The sequence below is a fragment of the Ranitomeya imitator genome, chromosome 4 (genome assembly GCF_032444005.1).
Source record: "Ranitomeya imitator isolate aRanImi1 chromosome 4, aRanImi1.pri, whole genome shotgun sequence".
Taxonomy (NCBI): domain Eukaryota; kingdom Metazoa; phylum Chordata; class Amphibia; order Anura; family Dendrobatidae; genus Ranitomeya; species Ranitomeya imitator.
The window spans coordinates 431,821,189-431,844,349 of NC_091285.1; the positions used below are offsets into that span (position 1 = coordinate 431,821,189).

Here is a 23,161-nt window from a genome sequence, read left to right on the forward strand (position 1 = left end):
TCACCACCTGGCTACTCCACTTCCTCGCCGCTGACATCCCCACTATCATCATGGGCGACTTCAACATCCCCATTGACACTTCCCTCTCAGCTGCCACTAAACTTCTATCTCTCACTTCCTCCTTTGGCCTCACTCAATGGTCTTCTACAGCCACCCACAAAGATGGTCACACACTGGACCTCATTCTCACTCGCCTCTGCTCCCTATCTAACCTCTCAAACTCACCTCTTCCTCTTTCTGACCACAACCTACTTACATTCTCTTCCCTTTCCACTCCTTGTCTACAACCCCCACCCCACAAACTCTCACACCCTCGCAGAAATCTTAAACACCTTGATCTTCACTCACTCTCTGAATCCCTCCTCCCTCTCACAGACATAAGCTCCCTACACAATGCGGATGATGCTGCCACTCTATATAACACCACAATAGCTGCAGCTTTGGAATCTCTTGCCCCTCTCACACATACCAAAGCTCGCAAAATCAACAGACAACCCTGGCACACCAGCATGACAAAAGAACTGAGGCGAGCTTCCAGAGCTGCTGAGCGCAGATGGAAAAGATCCCACTCCATCGAGCACTTCATCGCATTCAAACAGTCCCTCACTGCTTTCAAAACCATGCTCGCCACAGCAAAACAAACCTACTTCTCATCTCTCATATCCTCCCTGTCTCACAACCCCAAACAGTTATTCAACACCTTCAACTCTCTCCTCCGTCCCCCAGCACCTCCTCCCTCCCCACTCATCTCAGCTGAAGACTTCGCCTCATTTTTCAAGCAGAAAATTGAGAACATCAGAGACAATTTTAGTAAACAACCCCCAGAACCCTTCCTCCCAACTACCCAGCCCACCACCTCCAAAACCAACTTCTCCACCATTACAGAAGACGGACTCTCCACTCTACTCTCAAGATCGCATCTCACCACCTGTGCACTTGACCCACTCCCATCCCACTTCATCCCAAACCTCACCACAGTCTTCATCCCAACCCTAACCCATCTCTTTAACCTATCACTAACAACTGGCATTTTCCCCTCAAGCTTTAAACATGCCACAATCACACCTATCCTCAAAAAGCCCTCTCTTGACCCATCCTCTGTATCTAGCTATCGCCCTATATCGCTTCTCCCCTTTGCCTCAAAACTACTGGAACAACATGTCCATATTGAACTGTCCTCCCATCTATCTTCCTGCTCCTTCTTCGACCGCTTTCAATCAGGCTTCCGGTCACACCACTCCACTGAAACTGCCCTAACTAAGGTCACCAATGACCTATTAACCGCCAAGAGCAAGCGACACTACTCTGTCCTCCTCCTCCTGGACCTGTCCTCTGCCTTTGACACAGTGGACCATTCCCTGCTGCTGCAGACCCTCTCATCCCTTGGCATCACAGAATTGGCCCTATCCTGGATCTCATCATACCTAACTGACCGTACATTCAGCGTCTCCCACTCACACACCACCTCCTCACCTCGCCCCCTATCTGTCGGAGTCCCGCAAGGTTCAGTTCTAGGACCCCTGCTCTTCTCCATCTACACCTTTGGCCTGGGACAGCTCATAGAATCTCACGGCTTTCAGTATCATCTCTATGCTGACGACACACAGATCTACATCTCTGGACCAGATATCACCTCCCTACTAACCAGAATCCCTCAATGTCTGTCCGCTATTTCATCCTTCTTCTCCACTAGATTTCTAAAACTTAACATGGACAAAACAGAATTCATCATCTTTCCCCCATCTCACGCGATCTCCCCAACGAACCTATCCATTACAGTAAACGGCTGCCCACTCTCCCCAGTCCCACAAGCCCGCTGTCTTGGGGTAATCCTTGACACTGATCTCTCCTTTAAACCACATATCCAAACCCTTTCCACTTCCTGCCGCCTCCAACTCAAAAATATTTCACGGATCCGCACATTCCTAAACCAAGAATCTGCAAAAACCCTAGTCCATGCCCTCATCATCTCCCGCCTTGACTACTGTAACCTCCTGCTCTGTGGCCTCCCCTCTAACACTCTTGCACCCCTCCAATCTATTCTAAACTCTGCTGCCCGACTAATCCACCTGTCCCCCCGCTATTCCCCGGCCTCTCCCCTCTGTCAATCCCTGCACTGGCTCCCCATCACCCAGAGACTCCAGTACAAAAGCCTAACCATGACATATAAAGCCATCCACAACCTGTCTCCTCCATACATCTGTGACCTCGTCTCCCGGTACTTTCCTGCACGCAACCTCCGATCCTCACAAGATCTCCTTCTCTACTCCCCTATTATCTCCTCTTCCCACAATCGCATACAAGATTTCTCTCGTGCATCCCCCCTACTCTGGAATGCTCTACCACAACATATCAGACTCTCGCCTACCATCGAAACCTTCAAAAAGAACCTGAAGACCCACCTCTTCCGACAAGCCTACAACCTGCAGTAACCACCGATTGACCAAACCGCTGCACGGCCAGCTCTACCCTCACCTACTGTATCCTCACCCATCCCTTGTAGATTGTGAGCCCTCGCGGGCAGGGTCCTCTCTCCTCCTGTACCAGTTGTGACTTGTATTTTTCAAGATTATTGTACTTGTTTTATTATGTATACCCCTCCTCACATGTAAAGCGCCATGGAATAAATGGCGCTATAATAATAAATAATAATAATAATAATAATATATATCAAGGCTTATATAAAGAACAGCATTAGACATTCTTTTGTCAGGTTTCTTATCTTTCTATCAATATGTGGAGATTAAATCACACATTATAGCAATAAATTTAAAGATCATTTCTTTCAGGACCCAGCTACTGTGTATGATTTTTTCAAATATTTTACATTTATCTAATAAAATTGGTAGTTTTAAGTTTATTTTTCATGTTTTCGCACTCTCATTGTCACTCATTTTCTGCTCTGAGGCGTTCCGTTACCTCTCTGGCTTGCAAACTTGGGACCTTCTGCCCCAAATCCCATCTCCAATAAATCACTTACTTTGCCTATCACTGTTTCTTGTCTCTACAATGGATCATGCTATCTGTTGTCTTGGTCTCCATTTACTTCAAGGACACCCACTTCATGAGGCTTTGCTGGCTGGTCAGACCTTAGGGCTGCCTTTGCTGTATGCTAGGCCTTGTATGCCTTCCAAATAGAAAACTCCCTTTGTCCCTTCACTTCAGCCCCTCCGACTCTGGACTAGTCCCAATTTGAATCCTTACTGTCCCTATTAACTCCCTAATGCTGGGTAGACTACAACTCTATTACTAATAAACATTTGTCACTAAACACATCACACATTCAAATGCATTATAATAATACACATATTATCAAGAGGTCATGTGGGCAACACTTCCATCTTCTTACATATGTTATAACTTCTATGATGCAGATTGGTGGGGGTGTCTCAAAAGGCTGCTCAGAAGCACTCACTTATGCAATCAACAGCACTCGATTGTAACAAGAGAGAGGTGTACGTGATCGATAGTACCTCAATAGGTCTGTATACTGTTGCCTGCAGAAATGAGTGCTTGCAAGCTATCAGTGGGGGGATTCAGGACCCAGACCCCACTAATCTACATCATGTTTACGGGGGTTATCACATATCAGTTACACAATAAATGTATTTTCCGGCTTGCCATCTATTTATTACATGCTGTGTGATCATCTCATTGAAGATGTAAAGTCCATCATGTAAACTTCCTCAACCTCATAGTTTCAATGAAAGTGCTGGACAAACGCTCTAAAACTTATTGCTCTCATTGAAATATATAATTTCAAATTCGCACCTTGATCTCCTTCTCGTTTCTATGGGGCAGACAAAGCCCATTGTGATACCACTGGTATTCTGGGGCAGGGAATCCCAGAGCATAGCAGCAAAGACGCACTGCGTTACTGGATTTCACATGTGCAGAGACTGGTTCCGTAACAATAATGGGTGCACCATTCCAGCCAGGAAGAACGGCTCCTAAAACAGAACAAGCACAAATTCTATAGTCACTTTACCCTGCAAATTGTCAAGCCCAAATCAGGCATCCTATAAATGTGTGAAATAACTGTGACCATAGGATTGACGGGAACTCTTCCACTATCTTACCAGCAGGAATGTTCTTCAGGACTTTCACCTTCACCCAGTTGCTGAATAAAATGCGGTGGTTTTTGTCATTTATTCGACAGATGTACAATTTTGTTTGCCTGGCATGAATGTGCAGATCAGGCCGTGTCGCCCCTGGGATTTCCTGACATGTGGACTGGGGAAGAAGGAGCTTATGTTAGTAGGGATATACCTTGTACATGCCTTGTGGGCTCATTACACATATACTATATTGTATATATCTATTCATTTGGCACTTGGACAGTTTGTCTCATGTCGCCAAGGAGTTTAACAGGTAAAGACTTTTCTGGGCCACAAATATGCAAAAATAAAGAAAAGTTAGCCAACTTTGTACATCACCGAATTAAAATAATACATTTTATTTCTTAACGTTATCTCTATAGGGAGTCAATTTGGTAAAAAAAAAATCCAAAATATAAATGTGGAGATATAGATTAAAATGGATTATGTCTATGGCTCGATAGATAACTAGAAAGACACATACAGGATTGGCAACTTGACTTTTTGTTTTTTTCTGTACAGCAAAAAATCAAGGACAAATAATATTTTTTTATGGACACATTGGAAAACCATAATAAATTATTCTGATTACAGCCCATAATTCTGGTATGAAGACATCAGCTACAATCACTGGAAACTATAAGATAATTGAAGTCATAGTAATCTATATAGGTTTCTTCAGCCTCAACAAAATCATTAACACCTTACATTTTTTTTTTAACGGACAGGTCAAAAAAGTCCCCTATTTTTATGGACTGGACGGTTGGCAACCCAGGGTACATAGCTAGACAGATACATAGATATAAATAGAGAGAAGGATATAAAGATGGACAAATAGTGAGATGGAGAGGCAGTGAAACCTTTTATGCCTAGAGTTAAAGGGAACCTGCATTTTTACTTCCACTCGTCTTGCTTGTATGGTCATAATTCTGAAATGTGAATGTAGCACTTTCACAAGGGAGAAAATCTATTTTTGTTTCAGATAAGCTAGTGAAAAAGGAAGTATGTTTGACACATGCTTGTTCCATGAGGTTAACTTTCTATAAATATACATTGTATGCTACTTATGGAAGCAAATGTGTTGAAATTACCTCCGACTGCATGAACCACTGATAATACAGCAGTGTAGGACCCTGGGCCTTGCAGCACAGGGTGAGGGGAAAGTCCAAAGGAACACAGGCACACACCGGCTGCTCTGTGATTCGGATATCTATGCAAAAAAATACAGAAGTTGTGTTATTTCCACTTACCGATATCTTAGAAATCAGTCATTCTTAAAATATCATATCATTGATAAGACAATGTTTCACTGTGTTATCTCTTTCAGACATGTCTGTGTACTAGATATAGATTGAATCAGTTATTATCGTATGCCAGTAATGTGGCAAATGTAACCCAACCAATTTAAGAGTCCACAAACTAAAATTCTTCTTATTAAGTAACATTCCCCTAAATTGTTACTTTACCGTATTTATAAACAGTTTTGAAAAAGTACTAGTTCCACATCTTGTTATAGTGTACCCATATGCAGGGGTGTCAAACTGCATTCCTCGAGGGCTGCAAACAGGTCATGTTTTCAGGATTTCCTTGCATTGCACAGGTGATAATTTAATCACCTGCAGAGAATGATTCCAGCACCTTGTGCAATGCTAAGGAAATCTTGAATGCAGTTTGACACCCTTGCCCATATGTAAGCGACTCAACATAGCATGCAAAATAGGCAGGACTATAGCCTGTATTGCTAAAAGATTTAATTTTATTTATAAGTACAGAATTAAGGAGACAAAAACAAGGTACATATATTTGTATTCACAAAAGGTATAATGGGTACATATAGAAATCAGTAAATAGCCCCCTGAGGAAGCGAGAAAAAAAAAGCGAAACGCATGTTAGGGATCACGGCCGAGGTACAGGCAGGACATATACACTGCTCAAAAAAAATAAAGGGAACACTTAAAGGGCCACTGTCACCCCCCTGCAGCCGTTATAAACTAAAAGAGCCACCTTGTGCAGCAGTAATGCTGCATTCTAACAAGGTGGCTCTTTTAGTTTTGTGTTCAGGTATTATTAAAATAAAGCGTTTTGAAACTCTGCAGAAATACCGGTCTTTGTCCACGGAGGCGGGTCTGAAGCCTCCTCTGTGAAGTGCCCAACAGCCGTCACTCACATCTTCTGGGGCGATGGTCGCCGCCCCCTGCGCGCTGTTTTCTTTTCAAATCCAACTCTCACCCACGTCCCCCGCCCCCCGCCTTCCAGCCAGCTAGCAGGCAAGTTTCGTAGGTTGTTTCTTTCCCGGCGATTGCTATGAGCAGAAGGAGGAGGCGGCAGGATGAGCTCAGCTGAATAGCCAGAGGCTGGAAGGCGGGGACGTGGGTGAGAGTCTGAGACATGCAGTGCGCATTCCCAGGAATCCTAGCCCCGCACTGTGCATAATGCATAACACATTGCGGGGCAGGGATTCCCGAGGTGGGTGGCCGCACTGCCAGCACAGGCACAGTCTGCAAGCCTGGCTGTGACGTCAGACAGCCAGAGCTTACTGCGCCTGCCCCACAAATATTTACACAGTGCCGGCGTTGGATTTGAAAAGAAAACAGCGTGCAGGGGGCGGCGACCATCGCCCCAGAAGATGTGAGTGACGGCTGTTGGGCACTTGACAGAGGAGGCTTCAGACCCGCCTCCGTGGACAAAGACAGGTATTTCTGCAGAGTTTCAAAACGCTTTATTTTAATAATACCTGAACCCAAAACTAAAAGAGCCACCTTGTTGGAATGCAGCATTACTGCTGCACAAGGTGGCTCTTTTAGTTTATAACGGCTGCAGGGGGGTGACAGTGGCCCTTTAAACAACAGAATGTAACTCCAAGTAAATCAAACTTCTGTGAAATCAAACTGTCCACTTAGGAAGCAACACTGTTTGACAATTAATTTCACATTCTGTTGTGCAAATGGAATAGACAACAGATGGAAATTATTGGCAGTTATCAAGACACACTCAATAAAGGAGTGGTTCTGCAGGTGGGGACCGCAGACCACATCTCAGTACCAATGCTTTCTGGCTGACGTTTTGGTCACTTTTGAATGTTGGTTGAGCTTTAACACTTGTGGTGGCATGAGACGGACTCTACAACCCACACAAGTGACTCAGGTAGTGCAGCTCATCCAGGATGGCACATCAATGCGAGCTGTGGCAAGAAGGTTTGCTGTCTCTGTCAGTGTAGTGTCCAGAGGCTGGAGGCGCTACCAGGAGACAGGCCAGTACACCAGGAGATGTGGAGGGGACCGTAGGAGGGCAACAACCCAGCAGCAGGGCCATTACCTCAGCCTTTGTGCAGGTGGAACAGGAGGAGCACTGCCAGAGCCCTGCTGTTGTGAATTCTGTGGTCAAGCTCCCTCCTGTGGTCATGAGTGGTACTTCGGCTGGTTCTGTCTATGAGTTTCCTCTGGTGGATGTGAGTGGGGCTGCGGCTTCTGAGTTTCCTTCCTCAGGTGACGACTTTAAGTCGTTAAGTGCTGCTCTATTTAAATCCACCTAGTTCTTTGTTCCTTGCCTCCAGTCAATGTTCCAGTATTGGTCTTGCTCTCTCCTGGATCGTTCTTGTGGCCTGTCTTCCCTGCATAAGCTAAGTTCTGCTTGTGTTTCTTTTGTTTGCTATTTTTTCTGTCCAGCTTGCTATTTTGGTTTGTCTTGCTTGCTGGAAGCTCTGGGACGCAGAGGGAGCACCTCCGTACCGTTAGTCGGTGCGGAGGGTCTTTTTGCGCCCTCTGCGTGGTTGTTTGTAGGTTTTTGTGCTGACCGCAAAGCTATCTTTCCTATCCTCGGTCTATTCAGTAAGTCGGGCCTCACTTTGCTAAAATCTATTTAATCTCTGTGTTTGTATTTTCATCTTTACTCACAGTCATTATATGTGGGGGCTGCCTTTTCCTTTGGGGAATTTCTCTGAGGCAAGGTAGGCTTATTTTTCTGCCTTCAGGGCTAGCTGGTTTCTTAGGCTGTGCCGAGATGCCTAGGTCTGATCAGGAGCGTTCCACGGCTACTTCTAGTATGGTATGATAGGATTAGGGATTGCGGTCAGCAGAGTTCCCACGTCTCAGAGCTTGTCCTATGTTATTAGTAACTATCAGGTCATTTTGTGTGCTCTTAACCACCAGGTCCATTGTGGTTCTAAACCACCAGTTCATAACAGTACTGGAGGCCAAAAGTACTAATGCTTCTCAATAGAGGGAAAAGAGAAGTTCTGAGGCCATTTTTTTTTCTCTGCACTGTGTTTTGTCTTTCTTTTCCCTTAGACATTTGGGTGGTTCAGGACACAGGTGTAGTGATGGACATTAAAGATCTGTCTTCTTGTGTGGAGCATCTCACTGCAAGAGTACAAAATATTCAAGACTTTGTGGTTCAGAATTCTATGTTAGAACCTAGAATTCCTATTCCTGATTTATTTTCTGGAGATAGAGCTAAGTTTCTGAATTTCAAAAATAATTGTAAACAGTTTCTGTCTTTGAAACCCCGCTCCTCTGGTGACCCAGTTCAACAAGTAAAGATCATTATTTCTTTATTACGTGGCGACCCTCAAGACTGGGCATTTTCCCTTGCGCCAGGAGATCCTGCATTATGTGATATTGATGCGTTTTTTCTGGCGCTCGGATTGCTATATGATTAACCTAATTCAGTGGATCAGGCAGAGAAAATCTTGCTGGCTCTGTGTCAGGGTCAGGATGAGGTAGAGATATATTGTCAGAAGTTTAGGAAGTGGTCTGTGGTCACTCAATGGAATGAATGTGCTCTGGCAGCAATTTTCAGAAAGGGTCTCTCTGAAGCCCTTAAGGATGTCATGGTGGGATTTCCTATGCCTGCTGGTCTGAATGAGTCTATGTCTTTGGCCATTCAGATCGATCGACGCTTACGTGAGCGTAAAACTGTGCACCATTTGGCGGTATTATCTGAGCATAAACCTGAGCCTATGCAATGTGATAGGACTTTGACCAGAGCTGAACGGCAAGAACACAGACGTCGGAATGGGCTGTGTTTTTACTGTGGTGATTCCACTCATGCTATCTCCGATTGTCCTAAGCGCACCAGGCGTTTCGCTAGGTCTGCCACCATTGGTACGGTACAGTCGAAATTTCTTTTGTCCATTACTTTGATCTGCTCTTTGTCGTCCTATTCTGTCATGGCATTTGTGGATTCAGGCGCTGCCCTGAATTTGATGGACTTGGAGTTTGCTAGGCGCTGTGGGTTTTTCTTGGAGCCCTTGCAGTATCCTATTCCATTGAGAGAAATTGATGCTACGCCTTTTGCCAAGAATAAGCCTCAGTACTGGACCCAACTGACCATGTGCATGGCTCCTGCGCATCAGGAGGATATTCGCTTTTTTGTGTTGCATAATCTGCATGATGTGGTCGTGTTGGGGTTGCCATGGCTACAGGTCCATAATCCAGTATTGGATTGGAAATCTATGTCTGTGTCCAGCTGGGGTTGTCAGGGGGTACATGGTGATGTTCCATTTCTGTCTATTTCATCATCCACCCCTTCTGAGGTCCCAGAGTTCTTGTCGGATTACCGGGATGTATTTGATGAGCCCAAATCCAGTGCCCTACCTCCGCATAGGGATTGCGATTGTGCTATCGATTTGATTCCTGGTAGTAAGTTTCCTAAAGGTCGACTGTTTAATTTGTCTGTGCCTGAGCACGCCGCTATGTGGAGTTATGTAATGGAATCCTTGGAGAAGGGTCATATTCGCCCGTCGTCGCCATTGGGAGCAGGGTTCTTTTTTGTGGCCAAGAAGGATGGTTCGTTGAGACCTTGTATTGATTACCGCCTTCTTAATAAAATCACAGTCAAATTTCAGTACCCCTTGCCGCTGCTGTCAGATTTGTTTGCTCGGATTAAGGGGGCTAGTTGGTTCACCAAGATAGATCTTCGTGGTGCATATAATCTTGTGCGTATTAAACAGGGCGATGAATGGAAAACAGCATTTAATACGCCCGAGGGCCATTTTGAGTACCTGGTTATGCCATTCGGGCTTTCCAATGCTCCATCAGTATTTCAGTCCTTTATGCATGACATCTTCCGAGAGTATCTGGATAAATTCCTGATTGTATACTTGGATGATATTTTGGTCTTCTCGGATGATTGGGAGTCTCCCGTGAAGCAGGTTAGAATGGTGTTCCAGGTCCTGCGTGCGAATTCTTTGTTTGTGAAGGGGTCAAAGTGTCTCTTTGGTGTTCAGAAGGTTTCATTTTTGGGTTTCATTTTTTCCCCTTCTACTATCGAGATGGACCCTGTTAAAGTTCAGGCCATTTATGATTGGACTCAGCCGACATCTCTGAAGAGTCTGCAAAAGTTCCTGGGCTTTGCTAATTTTTATCGTCGCTTCATCAATAATTTTTCTAGTATTGCTAAACCGTTGACTGATTTAACCAAGAAGGGTGCTGATGTGGTCAATTGGTCTTCTGCTGCTGTGGAAGCTTTTCAGGAGTTGAAGCGTGGTTTTTCTTCTGCCCCTGTGTTGTGCCAGCCAGATGTTTCGCTCCCATTCCAGGTCGAGGTTGATGCTTCTGAGATTGGAGCAGGGGCTGTTTTGTCGCAAAGAAGTTCTGATGGCTCGGTGATGAAACCATGTGCCTTCTTTTCCAGGAAGTTTTCGCCTGCAGAGCGTAATTATGATGTTGGCAATCGAGAGTTGCTGGCCATGAAGTGGGCATTCGAGGAGTGGCGTCATTGGCTTGAAGGAGCTAAGCATCGCGTGGTGGTCTTGACTGATCACAAGAACTTGACTTATCTCGAGTCTGCCAAACGGTTGAATCCTAGACAGGCTCGTTGGTCGCTGTTTTTCTCCCATTTTGACTTTGTGGTTTCGTACCTTCCGGGCTCTAAGAATGTGAAGGCGGATGCCCTGTCTAGGAGTTTTGTGCCCGATTCTCCGGGTTTGCCTGAGCCGGCGGGTATTCTCAAAGAGGGGGTAATTTTGTCTGCCATCTCCCCTTATTTGCGGCAGGTGCTGCAAAAATTTCAGGCTAATAGACCTGACCGTTGCCCAGCGGAGAAACTGTTTGTCCCTGATAAATGGACGAGTAGAGTTATCTCTGAGGTTCATTGTTCGGTGTTGGCTGGTCATCCTGGAATCTTTGGTACCAGAGACTTGGTGGCTAGATCCTTTTGGTGGCCGTCTCTGTCGCGGGATGTGCGTTCGTTTGTGCAGTCCTGTGGTATTTGTGCTCGGGCTAAGCCCTGCTGTTCTCGTTCCAGTGGGTTGCTTTTGCCCTTGCCGGTCCCGAAGAGGCCCTGGACACATATCTCTATGGATTTTATTTCGGATCTCCCTGTCTCTCAAAAGATGTCGGTCATTTGGGTGGTTTGTGATCGCTTCTCTAAGATGGTCCATTTGGTACCCTTGTCTAAATTGCCTTCCTCCTCTGATTTGGTGCCATTGTTTTTCCAGCATGTGGTTCGTTTACATGGCTGTTGTGGATTCTGTTTTTGGGCTCCCTCTGGTGGTTACAGATGGTACTGGGTGACTTGTGTTTTCTGCGGTCTCTGGTGTCCACCTGTTCTATCAGGATATGGGAGTTTCCTATTTAACCTGGCTTTCTTGTCATTTCCTCGCCGGCTATCAATGTAATCAGTGTGTCTTGTTACCTCTGCTTCCTGCTTCTGTAATCTTCAGGACAAGCTAAGTTTTTGATTTTCCTGTTCCACGTTTTGCTTAATTTTTGTCTTAGTCCAGCTTGCAGATATGTGATTCCTTTTTGCTGGTTGCTCTAGTGGGCTGATATTACTCCTCATGTTCCATGAGTTGGCACATGAGTTCAAGTAATTTCAGGATGGTTTTTTGTAGGGTTTTTCGCTGACCGCGCAGTTCACTTTTGTATCCTCTGCTATCTAGCTTTAGCGGGCCTCATTTTGCTGAATCTGTTTTCATAACTACGTATGTGCTTTCCTCTCATTTCACCGTCATTACATGTGGGGGGCTGCTATTTCTGTGGGGTGTTTCTCTGGAGGCAAGAGAGGTCTGTGTTTCTTCTAATAGGGGAAGTTAGTCCTTCGGCTGGCGCGAGACGTCTAGGAATCATCGTAGGCACGTTCCCCGGCTACAGCTAGTTGTGTGTTTAGGTTCAGGATCGCGGTCAGCTCAGTTTCCATCACCCTAGAGCTTGTTTTGTTTTTTGTGCTTGTCCTTTTGTGATCCCCTGCCATTGGGATCATGACAGTATAGCCGGCCCGAAAGTGGTAATCGTATTGGCTGAAGTAGGAGGAAAAGTAGTCTGAGGAAGTTTTTTTTTTTTTTTTTCCTCCCCTCAGAGTTTGCTGCCTAGCCTTAATTGCAGCCTGGCTGCGTCTTACCTCCTCTTAATCCTTGAATGGCTCTGACCTCAGCTGTTTATCATGGACGTCCAGAGTTTGGCTTCCAGCCTGAATAATCTTGCTGCTAAGGTTCAAAATATACAAGATTTTGTTGTACATGCTCCTATGTCTGAACCTAGAATTCCTATCCCAGAGTTTTTTTCTGGAGATAGATCTAGTTTTCTGAATTTTAGGAACAATTGCAAGTTGTTTCTTTCTTTGAAATCTCGCTCCTCTGGAGACCCTGCTCAGCAAGTCAAAATTGTTATATCTTTCCTGCGGGGTGACCCTCAGAATTGGGCATTTGCATTGGCACCAGGGGATCCTGCGTTGCTCAATGTGGATGCGTTTTTTCTGGCATTGGGTTTGCTCTATGAGGAACCTAACCTAGAGATTCAGGCTGAAAAAGCTTTATTGGCTCTCTCTCGGGCAAGATGAAGCAGAAATATATTGTCAGAAATTTCGGAAATGGTCGGTGCTTACTCAGTGGAATGAGTGCGCCCTGGCTGCAAGATTCAGAGATGGCCTTTCTAAGGCCATTAAAGATGTTATGGTGGGGTTCCCTGCGCCTACAGGTCTGAATGAGTCTATGACTATGGCTATTCAGATTGATCGGCGTTTACGGGAGCGCAAACCTGTGCACCATTTGGCGGTGTCTTCTGAACAGGCACCTGAGACAATGCAATGTGATAGAATTCAGTCCAGAAGTGAACGGCAAAACTATAGGCGGAAAAATGGGTTGTGTTTTTATTGTGGTGATTCAGCTCATGTTATATCAGCATGCTCTAAACGCACAAAAATGGTTGATAAGTCTGTTGCCATTAGTACTTTACAGTCTAAGTTCATTCTGTCTGTGACTCTGATTTGTTCATTATCAGCCATTTCCGTCGATGCCTATGTGGATTCAGGCGCTGCCCTGAGTCTTATGGATTGGTCATTTGCCAACCGCTGTGGGTTTAGTCTGGAGCCTCTGGAAGTCCCTATTCCTTTGAAAGGAATTGACTCTACACCTTTGGCTATGAACAAACCTCAGTACTGGACACAAGTGACCATGCGTATGACTCCCGTTCATCAGGAGGTGATTCGCTTCCTGGTACTGTATAATTTACATGATGTCTTAGTGCTTGGTCTGCCATGGTTACAAACTCATAACCCAGTCTTGGACTGGAAAACGATGTCTGTGTTAAGCTGGGGATGTCAGGGGGTTCATGATGATGCACCTCCGATTTCTATCGCTTCATCTACTCCTTCTGAGGTTCCTGTATTTTTGTCTGATTATCGGGATGTTTTTGAGGAGCCTAAGCTCAATTCGCTTCCTCCTCACAGGGATTGCGATTGTGCTATAGATTTGATTCCTGGCAGTAAATTTCCTAAAGGACGTTTGTTCAATCTGTCAGTGCCAGAGCATACTGCTATGCGGGATTATGTTAAGGAGTCCTTGGAAAAGGGACATATCCGTCCATCTTCGTCCCCTTTGGGAGCAGGTTTTTTTTTCGTGGCCAAAAAAGATGGTTCCTTGAGGCCTTGTATAGATTACCGTCTTTTGAATAAGATTAGTCAAATATCAGTATCCTTTGCCATTGTTGACTGATTTGTTCGCTCGCATTAAGGGGGCTAAATGGTTCACTAAGATTGATCTTTGGGGTGCGTATAATCTTGTGCGGATAAAGCAGGGTGATGAGTGGAAAACAGCATTTAATACGCCTGAGGGCCATTTTGAGTATTTGGTGATGCCTTTTGGACTTTCTAATGCTCCTTCTGTCTTCCAGTCCTTTATGCACGATATTTTCCGTGAATACCTGGATAAATTTATGATTGTGTATTTGGATGATGTTTTGGTTTTTTCTGATGACTGGGAGTCCCATATTCAGCAGGTCAGGAAGGTGTTTCAGGTCCTGCGGGCCAATTCTTTGTTTGTAAAAGGTTCAAAGTGTCTCTTTGGAGTCCAGAAGATTTCTTTTTTGGGGTATATTTTTTCCCCTTCTACTATTGAGATGGATCCCGTCAAGGTTCAGGCTATTTGTGACTGGACGCAGCCTACATCTCTTAAGAGTCTACAGAAGTTCTTGGGCTTTGCTAATTTTTATCGTCGTTTCATAACTAATTTTTCTAGTGTTGTTAAGCCTTTGACGGATTTGACTAAGAAGGGTGCTGATGTTGCTGATTGGTCTCCTGCGGCTGTGGAGGCCTTTCAGGAACTTAAGCGCCGGTTTTCTTCTGCTCCTGTGTTGCGTCAGCCAGATGTTTCGCTTCCTTTTCAGGTTGAGGTTGATACTTCCGAGATTGGAGCGGGGGCGGTTTTGTCGCAGAGAAGCTCCGATTGCTCAGTGATGAAGCCATGTGCGTTCTTTTCTAGAAAGTTTTCGCCCACTGAGCGGAATTATGATGTTGGTAATCGGGAGCTTTTGGCCATGAAGTGGGCATTTGAGGAGTGGCGTCATTGGCTTGAGGGTGCTAGACATCGTGTGGTGGTCTTGACTGATCACAAAAATCTGATTTACCTTGAGTCTGCCAAGCGTCTGAATCCTAGACAGGCTCGTTGGTCACTGTTTTTCTCCCGTTTCGATTTTGTGGTTTCATACCTGCCAGGTTCAAAGAATGTGAAGGCGGATGCTCTTTCTAGGAGATTTGTGCCTGACTCCCCTGGAAATTCTGAGCCCACTGGTATCCTTAGGGATGGGGTGATTTTGTCGGCTGTCTCCCCAGACTTGCGACGTGCTTTGCAGGAGTTTCAGGCGGATAAACCTGATCGTTGTCCGCCTGAAAGACTGTTTGTTCCGGATAATTGGACCAGTAGAGTCATCTCCGAGGTCCATTCTTCTGCGTTGGCAGGTCATCCTGGAATATTTGGTACTAGAGACTTGGTGGCCAGGTCTTTTTGGTGGCCTTCCTTGTCGAGGGATGTGCGTTCTTTTGTGCAGTCTTGTGAAGTTTGCGCTCGGGCTAAGCCTTGCTGTTCTCGCGCCAGTGGATTGTTGTCACCTTTGCCTATCCCGAAGAGGCCTTGGACGCACATTTCCATGGACTTTATTTCGGATCTCCCTGTCTCTCAAAAAATGTCCGTCATCTGGGTTGTGTGTGACCGCTTTTCTAAGATGGTTCATCTGGTACCCTTGCCTAAGTTACCTTCCTCCTCTGAGTTGGTCCCTCTGTTTTTTCAGAACGTGGTTCGTTTGCATGGGATTCCGGAGAACATCGTTTCTGACAGGGGATCCCAGTTTGTGTCTAGATTTTGGCGGACGTTCTGTGCTAAGATGGGCATTGATTTGTCCTTTTCGTCTGCATTCCATCCTCAGACGAATGGCCAGACGGAACGAACTAATCAGACCTTGGAAACTTATTTAAGGTGTTTTGTTTCTGCTGATCAGGATGACTGGGTTACCTTTTTGCCGCTTGCCGAATTTGCCCTTAATAATCGGGCTAGTTCTGCTACCTTGGTTTCTCCTTTCTTTTGTAATTTGGGGTTTCATCCTCGTTTTTCCTCTGGTCAGGTGGAGCCTTCTGATTGTCCTGGAGTGGACATGGTGGTGGATAGGTTGCATCAGATTTGGAGTCATGTGGTGGACAATTTGAAGTTGTCCCAGGAGAGGGCTCAGCAGTTTGCTAATCGCCGTCGCCGCGTGGGTCCTCGACTTCGTGTTGGGGACTTGGTGTGGTTGTCTTCTCGTTTTGTTCCTATGAAGGTCTCTTCTCCTAAGTTCAAGCCTCGGTTCATCGGTCCCTATAGGATCTTGGAAATTCTTAACCCTGTGTTGTTTCGTTTGGATCTCCCGACATCGTTTGCTATTCATAATGTGTTCCATCGGTCGTTGTTGCGGAAGTATGAGGTACCTGTTGTTCCTTCGCTTGAACCTCCTGCTCCGGTGCTGGTGGAGGGAGAATTGGAGTATGTTGTGGAGAAGATCTTGGATTCTCGTGTTTCCAGACGGAAACTCCAATATTTGGTCAAGTGGAAGGGTTATGGTCAGGAGGATAATTCTTGGGTGGTTGCCTCTGATGTTCATGCTGCTGATTTGGTCCGTGCATTTCATAGGGCTCATCCTGGTCGCCCTGGTGGTTCTCGTGAGGGTTTGGTGACCCCTCCTCAAGGGGGGAGTACTGTTGTGGATTCTGTTTTTGGGCTCCCTCTGGTGGTTACAGATGGTACTGGGTGACTTGTGTTTTCTGCGGTCTCTGGTGTCCACCTGTTCTATCAGGATATGGGAGTTTCATATTTAACCTGGCTTTCTTGTCATTTCCTCGCCGGCTATCAATGTAATCAGTGTGTCTTGTTACCTCTGCTTCCTGCTTCTGTAATCTTCAGGACAAGCTAAGTTTTTGATTTTCCTGTTCCACGTTTTGCTTAATTTTTGTCTTAGTCCAGCTTGCAGATATGTGATTCCTTTTTGCTGGTTGCTCTAGTGGGCTGATATTACTCCTCATGTTCCATGAGTTGGCACATGAGTTCAAGTAATTTCAGGATGGTTTTTTGTAGGGTTTTTCGCTGACCGCGCAGTTCACTTTTGTATCCTCTGCTATCTAGCTTTAGCGGGCCTCATTTTGCTGAATCTGTTTTCATAACTACGTATGTGCTTTCCTCTCATTTCACCGTCATTACATGTGGGGGGCTGCTATTTCTGTGGGGTGTTTTTCTGGAGGCAAGAGAGGTCTGTGTTTCTTCTAATAGGGGAAGTTGGTCCTTTGGCTGGCGCGAGACGTCTAGGAATCATCGTAGGCACGTTCCCCGGCTACAGCTAGTTGTGTGTTTAGGTTCAGGATCGCGGTCAGCTCAGTTTCCATCACCCTAGAGCTTGTTTTGTTTTTTGTGCTTGTCCTTTTGTGATCCCCTGCCATTGGGATCATGACACATGGCATTCCGGAGAACATCATTTCTGACAGAGGTTCCCAGTTTGTTTCGAGGTTTTGGCGAGCCTTTTGTGCTAGGATGGGCATTGATTTGTCTTTTTCCTCGGCTTTCCATCCTCAGACAAATGGCCAAACTGAACGAACCAATCAGACCTTGGAAACATGTTTAAGATGCTTTGTTTCTGCTGATCAGGATGATTGGGTGTCCTTTTTGCCTTTGGCTGAGTTCGCCCTTAATAATCGGGCCAGCTCGGCTACTTTGGTTTCGCCGTTTTTCTGCAATTCTGGTTTCCATCCTCGTTTCTCCTCAGGGCAGGTTGAGTCTTCGGACTGTCCTGGTGTGGATACTGTGGTGGATAGGTTGCAGCAGATTTGGACTCATGTGGTGGACAATTTGACATTGTCCCAGGAGAAGGCTCAACGTTTCGCTAACCGCAGGCGCTGTGTGGGTCCCCGACTTCGTGTTGGGGATTTGGTTTGGTTGTCGTCTCGTTATATTCCTATGAAAGTTTCCTCTCCTAAGTTTAAGCCTCGTTTCATTGGTCCGTATAGGATTTCTGAGGTTCTTAATCCTGTGTCGTTTCGTTTGACCCCTCCAGCTTCTTTTTCCATCCATAATGTATTCCATAGGTCATTGTTGCGGAGATACGTGGCACCTGTGGTTCCATCCGTTGATCCTCCTGCCCCGGTTTTGTTGAGGGGGAGTTGGAGTATGTGGTGGAGAAGATTTTGGATTCTTGTATTTCGAGACGGAAACTCCAGTACCTGGTTAAGTGGAAGGGTTATGGTCAGGAAGATAATTCCTGGGTCTTTGCCTCTGATGTTCATGCTGCCGATCTGGTTCGTGCCTTTCATTTGGCTCATCCTGGTCGGCCTGGGGGCTCTGGTGAGGGTTCGGTGACCCCTCCTCAAGGGGGGGGTACTGTTGTGAATTCTGTGGTCAAGCTCCCTCCTGTGGTCATGAGTGGTACTTCGGCTGGTTCTGTCTATGAGCTTCCTCTGGTGGATGTGAGTGGGGCTGCGGCTTCTGAGTTTCCTTCCTCAGGTGACGAGGTTAAGTCGTTAGGTGCTGCTCTATTTAACTCCACCTAGTTCTTTGTTCCTTGCCTCCAGTCAATGTTCCAGTATTGGTCTTGCTCTCTCCTGGATCGTTCTTGTGGCCTGTCTTCCCTGCATAAGCTAAGTTCTGCTTGTGTTTCTTTTGTTTGCTATTTTTTCTGTCCAGATTGCTATTTTGGTTTGTCTTGCTTGCTGGAAGCTCTGGGATGCAGAGGGAGCACCTCCGTACCGTTAGTCGGTGCGGAGGGTCTTTTTGCACCCTCTGCGTGGTTGTTTGTAGGTTTTTGTGCTGACCGCAAAGCTATCTTTCCTATCCTCGTTCTATTCAGTAAGTCGGGCCTCACTTTGCTAAAATCTATTTCATCTCTGTGTTTGTATTTTCATCTTTACTCACAGTCATTATATGTGGGGGCTGCCTTTTCCTTTGGGGAATTTCTCTGAGGCAAGGTAGGCTTATTTTTCTGTCTTCAGGGCTAGCTAGTTTCTTAGGCTGTGTCGAGACGCCTAGGTCTGATCAGGAGCGTTCCACGGCTACTTCTAGTGTGGTATGATAGGATTAGGGATTGCGGTCAGCAGAGTTCCCACGTCTCAGAGCTTGTCCTATGTTATTAGTAACTATCAGGTCATTTTGTGTGCTCTTAACCACCAGGTCCTTTGTGGTTCTAAACCACCAGTTCATAACACCCTGCAAAATGACCTCCAGCAGGCAACAAATGTGCATGTTTCTGCACAAACGGTTCGAAACCGACTCCATGAGGATGGTCTGAGTGCCCAACGTCCACAGATGGGGGTTGTGCTCACAGCCCAACACCGTGCATGACGCTTGGCATTTGCCACAGAACACCAGGATTAGCAAATTCGCCACTGGCGCCATGTGCTCTTCACAGATGAAAGCAGGTTCACACTGAGCACATGTGACAGATGTGACAGAGTCTGGAGGTACCGTGGAGAGCGAACTGCTGCCTGTAACATCCTTCAGCATGACCGGTTTGGCAGTGGGTCAGTAATAGTGTGGGGTGGCATTTCTTTGGAGGGCCGCACAGCTCTCCATGTGCTCGCCAGAGGTAGCCTGACTGCTAGTAGGTACCGAGATGAGATCCTCAGACCCCTTGTGAGACCATATGCTAGTGCGGTTGGCCCTGGGTTCCTCCTAATGCAGGACAATGCCAGACCTCATGTGGCTGAAGTGTGTCAGCAGTTCCTGCAAGCTGAAGGCATTAAAGCCATGGACTGGCCCGACCGTTTCCCAGACCTGAATCCGATTGAACACATCTGGGACATCACGTCTCGCACCATCCACCAATGTCACATTGCACCACAGACTGTCCAGGAGTTGGCGGATGCTTTAGTCCAAGTCTGGGAGGAGATCCCTCAGGAGACCATCTGCCGCCTCATCAAGAGCATGCCCAGGCGTTGTAGAGAGATCATACAGGCACGTGGGGGCCACACACACTACTGAGCATCATTTGCTTGTCTTGAGGCATTGCCACTGAAGTTGGATCAGCCTGTAATTTGATTTTCCACTTTGATTTTGAGCATCATTCCAACTCCAGACCTCCATGGGATATAAGTTGTGATATACGTTTTTTTAGGTTTTATTGTTCTCAACACATTCCACTTTGTAATGAATAAAGATTTACAACTGGAATATTTAATTCAGTGATATCTAGAATGTGGGATTTTAGTGTTCCCTTTATTTTTTTGAGCAGTGTACAATGGGTAAATACCTGTTATTAATGCACTCTTGTCAAATATACCTTTTCTGAGTATAATCATTTTCAAATGATTTTAGATAATATTCATGATAAATGACTTATTATACCAGTGCTACTTTATATGTTGTCCAATACATAGGCAGCATTGATGCATTGAACCTTGTCTTATATAATTACTTTCAACATGAATAGATATCATTTGTTTTATATGGCCATACTTGAACATATTGTAGTATGTTTGATATTATCACCTTAATAGTAACCTCACCCAATTATCACCCTATATTCCTTGGGATCTATTTCCTAACTTCAATATGTACCCAATATACGTTTTATGAATACAATTATATCTACCGTACCTTGTTTTTGTCTCCTTAATTCTGTATTTAAAATACAAAATAAAATCTAATTATTTATAAACAGAAAAAACTTGTGTCCTTTTTTTCAACCCACTCTCTCTTCTCTACAGAAGCAAATTAAAGAGGCAGATGAGGATATAAAAGCAATCAATGCTGTTTAGCATGGACAGTGCTTAAACGTTGCCATGCATTCTCCATTTGATTCTTTAAAAGAGAAAGAAAGGAAGGAAGAAAAGGAAGAAAGGAAGAAAAGGAAGGAAGGAAGGAAGGCTGGCTTGCTGGTGTGAGAACTTCTAAAACACATTTATCTAGTTAGCAGAGAAATATTCTAGGTTCTCACCTTGAGATGTTGTCCTTTGGGCACAATACAAAAAAAAATTCTCTGCTACATGAAGCCAACAGATTTAATTGTAAAAAACTCAAAAATAGACCAAGTATTATTATGCTTTGCTTATATAGCACTATTATATTCTACAATGCTTTACACAGAGTATTATCACTGTCTCCATTGGGGTTCACTGCACTGGACCCCCAGGTCCAATACAACCTCATATCATGCATAATAAGGGCCTTTATGGAAAATGCACCTTTTAAATGCTGTGCAAGTAGAATCATGAACGTGCAGATCTAAAGGTGATGATATCTAAATCACCATCTGGTAAATTAATTTATTGTTCAACATGCAAACGCGCCCACAACCCATGGTCCTCATCAGGCTTACACAAAATCAAAATTAAAACAAGGGCTTTATAAAACCCTACATCTAGGAAATGATACATTCATCCAATAATTATTATTCATTAACCCCGTACTGACTTAGCAAATTTTAACCTTAATGACCAGGCCAAATTTTTGAAATCTGACTGGTATCACTTTATTTGGTAATAACTCTGGAACACTTCAACGTATAACTGTTTTTTTGTGACATATTGCACTTTATGTTAGTGGTAAATTTAGGTTGATAGGCTTTGTGCTTATTTGTGAAAACATCCAAATTTTTGCAAAATTTTTAATAATTCACAATTTTCAAACTTTCAATCTTTATATCATTAAGCAGTTAGTCATGCTATACAAAATAATTAAAAAATAATATTTCCCATATATTTACTTTACATATATATAATTTTTCAAACATGATTTTTTTGTTGTTGCAATGTTAGAAGGTTAAAAGTTTAGCAGCAATTTCAATTTTTTTCAAGAAATTTACAAAACCTGTTTCTTTATGGACCTATTTAGATTTATATGGACATTGCGGGGTCTATATTTTGGAGACTCCCCAAAAGTGATAACATTTTAAAAAGCGCACCCCTCAAATACTTCAAAACTGCTGTCAAGTATTTTTTTTTAACCCTTCAAGTGCTACAAAGGAATTAATACAAATGCGAATTAAAACAAAATAAATAGTAATTTTTACCTTAAAATGTTTTCTTTAGCCCCAATTGTTCTCTTTTACAAGAATTAGCACAATAAAGCAGACCCCACAATTTGTTACCTAGTTTCTTTTTCAGTGTTTGGAAGGTGTAATTGACAAAAATTGACCCCATAATTTGCTATGCAATTTTTACTGAACGTGGCTGTACCCCATATGTGGTTGTACACTACTGTTTGAGCACACGGCAGAGATCAGTTGAGAAGGAGCACTATTTGGCTTTTGGAGCCCTAGAATAGTTGCAGGTGACATTTTCAGAGCCTCTAAGGTGCCAGAACAGCAGAAATTTTACAAATTGCAGCTCTCAATTAATTAATCTATGTCTGCAGAGACTATTTTGTAGCATCCACGCCAGGCTTTGTTATAGAGAATTGCAAATATGCCAGTTTAGTGCCCATACGTTATGCCCCCAAACAGTGTAGAGCCCCCATATAATGTAAGGCCCCCATACATTGTGTGCTGCTTGTGCTTCTGGAGACACCCACCCCGTAAGTTGTTATGTACCTTCTCCCCATTACAATAATGCCAAACATGTCGCCACTTACTGTGGTTTAGGCACAGTGGGGCTCAGAAGGAGGGGGCATTTGGATATGACAGAGCAGATTATTCAAGACTTTATTGGAGGGGTGGAAGCTGTGTCGTTTTTCCAGAGACTTTGTTCTATCAGTAACACAGGAAAACCCCAATATTTGCAGAGATAGATGACGGACCCGAGTGGGGGTTGGTTTTGTGCCGGAAAAGTTATGGTTTTTATTGATAACATTTTGGGGTACATAACATTTTTTGATCAGTTCCACAATAAGGCTGATTCACATTCTTGTGTTCTACACTGAGCACTTATGTTGGAGTTGCAAATCCCACACAATGAGACTCAGAAGAAACCCTTGATGGAACCATTCCCTATAATGAGATAGATCGAGACCAGAGATGAGCGAGCATGCTCGTTACTCGAGTTTCTCCGAGCATGCTCAGGTGGTGTCCGAGTATTTTGGCGTGCTCGGAGATTTAGTTTATGTCAATGCAGCTGCATGATTTGCGGCTGCTAGACAGCTTGAATACATGTGGGAATTCTCTAACAAACAGGCAAATGTATTCAAGCTGTCTAGCAGCTGCAAATCATGCAGCTGCGTCGACAAACTAAATCTCTGAGCACGCCAAAATACTCAGAGACCACCTGAGTATGCTCGGAGAAATCACTAATCAAGACACTTTGGACTTTTTAGGTGTTTGCAGAACAGTGGTCTACCACATTTGTGAGCTAAAAAGACACCTAAAATAATGGGACACCAACGGGACAGAGACTATATGGCTTCCAAA

At 44.6% G+C, this 23,161-nt stretch overlaps 1 protein-coding gene across 5 annotated transcripts in view; it reads right to left on the reverse strand.

The window, feature by feature from the left end:
- The window catches only part of LOC138676350 (mucosa-associated lymphoid tissue lymphoma translocation protein 1-like), a 101,318-nt gene that overhangs the window by 40,352 nt on the left and 37,805 nt on the right, over positions 1-23,161 (reverse strand). For all 5 annotated transcript variants that reach the window (XM_069765549.1, XM_069765554.1, XM_069765550.1 and 2 more), the window contains exons 3-5: positions 5,189-5,307; positions 4,080-4,233; positions 3,772-3,950 (exon numbers count right to left, since the gene is read on the reverse strand). In XM_069765549.1, coding sequence (XP_069621650.1) covers positions 3,772-3,950; positions 4,080-4,233; positions 5,189-5,307 — 452 coding nt within the window. The remainder of the gene's footprint in view (positions 1-3,771; positions 3,951-4,079; positions 4,234-5,188; positions 5,308-23,161) is intronic.